The 2,500-nt window shown below is 38.4% G+C and overlaps 1 protein-coding gene across 5 annotated transcripts in view; it reads left to right on the forward strand.

Annotated features, from left to right (window-relative positions):
* Positions 1-2,273, forward strand: part of VTI1A (vesicle transport through interaction with t-SNAREs 1A) — a 346,832-nt gene extending 344,559 nt beyond the window's left edge. For all 5 annotated transcript variants that reach the window (XM_025203133.1, XM_025203131.1, XM_025203136.1 and 2 more), the window contains one exon: positions 1,743-2,273. Coding sequence is in view for 3 of the 5 variants with exons in the window: in XM_025203131.1 (XP_025058916.1) it covers positions 1,743-1,836 (94 nt within the window). In the remaining 2 variants the exon portion in view is untranslated. The remainder of the gene's footprint in view (positions 1-1,742) is intronic.
* The last annotated feature ends 227 nt before the right edge of the window (positions 2,274-2,500 follow it).

Here is a 2,500-nt window from a genome sequence, read left to right on the forward strand (position 1 = left end):
TTTGGGCTCTTTTCCTTTTTTTTTTTTTTAAAAGCAAGAAACCCCCCCCCCCCCCTTCCAGTTCTTTTGGCAGAGTAAATATCTCCTGTTAAGTTTGAATTAGCTGTCATCGCAAAAGAATTAATGCTGTGGTGGAGCCTTTCTAGTGAGGAAGGGAAAAATAAACGAGACAGATCTTAGTTCAGCTTTAAGTGATAAATGAGGACAAAGCAGGCCATTCATCTCCTGCTAGGAAAGTGGACACAAGCACTAAAGCAGTTTTGCGGAAGACGTGTCAGCAAATGTGATCATTTTGTAACCTGTCAGGAGGATAGAGAGAGAGTCCTTTTAGAGTGTCACAGGGGAGTGTGTTTGTCTGATGTGACAGTTTTCATCCATCCATTTACTTTTTTTTTTTCCTTCTTCTGGGTGGGGGGTAAGTAGGGAGAGCACTGAAGTTGGTCCTTATTTATACTTTCCCATACCGTCTATATGTATAGCCACTCGGGCTCAAATGAAAAGCATTTACCAAGGAAAGCTCGTCTCCAGACTCTGGACTCTCCTGTTTTGCTTCGTGCAATCCGCTCATTTTAACAAATTGCATTCCCCTCTTCCGGTTTTCACCCTCGTCCTCTGTCTGTCGTGTCACAAAGCGTGCTCGCACGTCTTTTTTCCCTGCATGGTTGGTCGGGGTTTGCATGGAGGTTTTATTTGAGTGTTGCAGTTGCAGGAGCAAAAACAACAACAAACAACCCCTCACTAAAATGAATGTCGTGGTTCATTTTTCTTTTGCTATTTTTATCCCGTTCCGGTGCTGTGCTATGGCCAAATACGTTTTGCAAGAGTTCCTACTGCAGGAAGGGCATCTGGCACTATCGTTCTGCGGGAGCGTTATAGAAAGGCTGAAATATTAAAATCCAATTCTTATGCAAACTAGGTCCAAATTATAATCTCTATTGTTATCCATTTAACCTCATTTGACCAGTTAAGTTCAGGCAGAATGTGACATGCTGCATTTTCTGTTTTTACAAGCAGAGGTGCCTCTCAACAAATGGTTGAATAATATTAGCTGTTTGTACTTCTGGCATCTTTTTTTATTACTACTAATTTCCATCTTTTTGCTACATAGTAAATGTAACATTTGCCTATTACCATAAGCGAATGTATGCTACAGAGACAGTTGAGGCTTTTACAACATAAGCCTCACAGTTTGACACTTGCTTCTTTAATATCATCCTTTTCTTCAAAAGTATCTTTTATACTTTTCCCTTGGTATTTAGGTACAAGTACCTCGCTGACATGGGTTTCCTAATGTGCCATGGGTTTCCTTAATGGCAAAATCCCCTGAAAATTAGCAAATTGTTTCTGTTCATATTGGGGGGAAAAAAGGGGAGGAGGAGGTGGAGGGGAAGAATAGATTCTGTTATGGTTTAAGAGGCTAGAAGGTGTTTATTATTACAGACGTTCTGCACTCACGGTTTACATCATTCCAGATTTATTATTTAATGGTTTTAAAGAACTTAAATATGAATTGGAGCATGCTGTGTGATTCAGCGATTCATTTATGTACTTGAGAGAGAAATCAAAAAGCAATCTAAGCTATGCAATATGTGCAGAGGTGTTTAAACTTGCGGACAAACCTCTTTTCTCCTAGACATTTGGGTGAGGCCAGTCCACCTTTTTTATTATTTTCCAAAGATTCTCTCATTTTCACTGGGTTTGGGTTTTTTTAATTCTTTTCTATTTTCATTTTTTTTTTTTAGGATCATCCAGAACCGGATTTTGATAGTTATCCTGGCAATCATCATCATCCTCACCATCCTGATGGCTATTTATTTTTCTGTCAGGGGACGCTGAGATCTTTCTTCTTCACTAAAACAGCAAGAAACCGCTTGTTTGGAGTAATTAAGACAAAGTGGTCACATGAATCATTCTCTTGCACTGACAGTGTCTCCCTCTCTTTCCCGCTATCAACTCAGGTGCAAGCAGCATAAAAATATTTTGTATTATGGATTGCACGCGGAGTTAAATTTTTCTTATAGGTTTGTTGGTTTTTTTGGTCTTAATATAAATGTTTTTGGACTCTTCATATTTGTGTTTTTGATATACATTAATTCTTCCAAATTATATTTGTATGTCATAAGCTGCATTGCACTATTAATTCATAAGTTGCAGGAGTTGTGGGAAGAAGAGTCTATGTTCTTTTCACGGGTGATGTTAGGTATAGGACGATCTAGCAGGTATCTGACCTTCCATGATATGAGTAAAAGAGACCAAACGATGTAGAAACAGAACCTGTCTCCTGTGAATTACTTCTGTTCATGAATCCCCATAATAAATGTGGCCCTGCTAATACCAATATTAATTTTTTTAAAAAGAGAGAAAGAAATGGCCTGGCATTTGAGTTTATTAACATCCAGTATGAATCTACTACTTGATTCAAAACTATTGTTTCCAAAGAAACTTTCCTTACTGCCTCTTAGAAACATTTCTTCTTTCAGCAAGACCCAAATGCAATGCA

This window comes from Alligator sinensis, unplaced genomic scaffold (genome assembly GCF_000455745.1).
Source record: "Alligator sinensis unplaced genomic scaffold, ASM45574v1 scaffold559_2, whole genome shotgun sequence".
In the NCBI taxonomy this organism is placed as follows: Eukaryota; Metazoa; Chordata; order Crocodylia; family Alligatoridae; genus Alligator; species Alligator sinensis.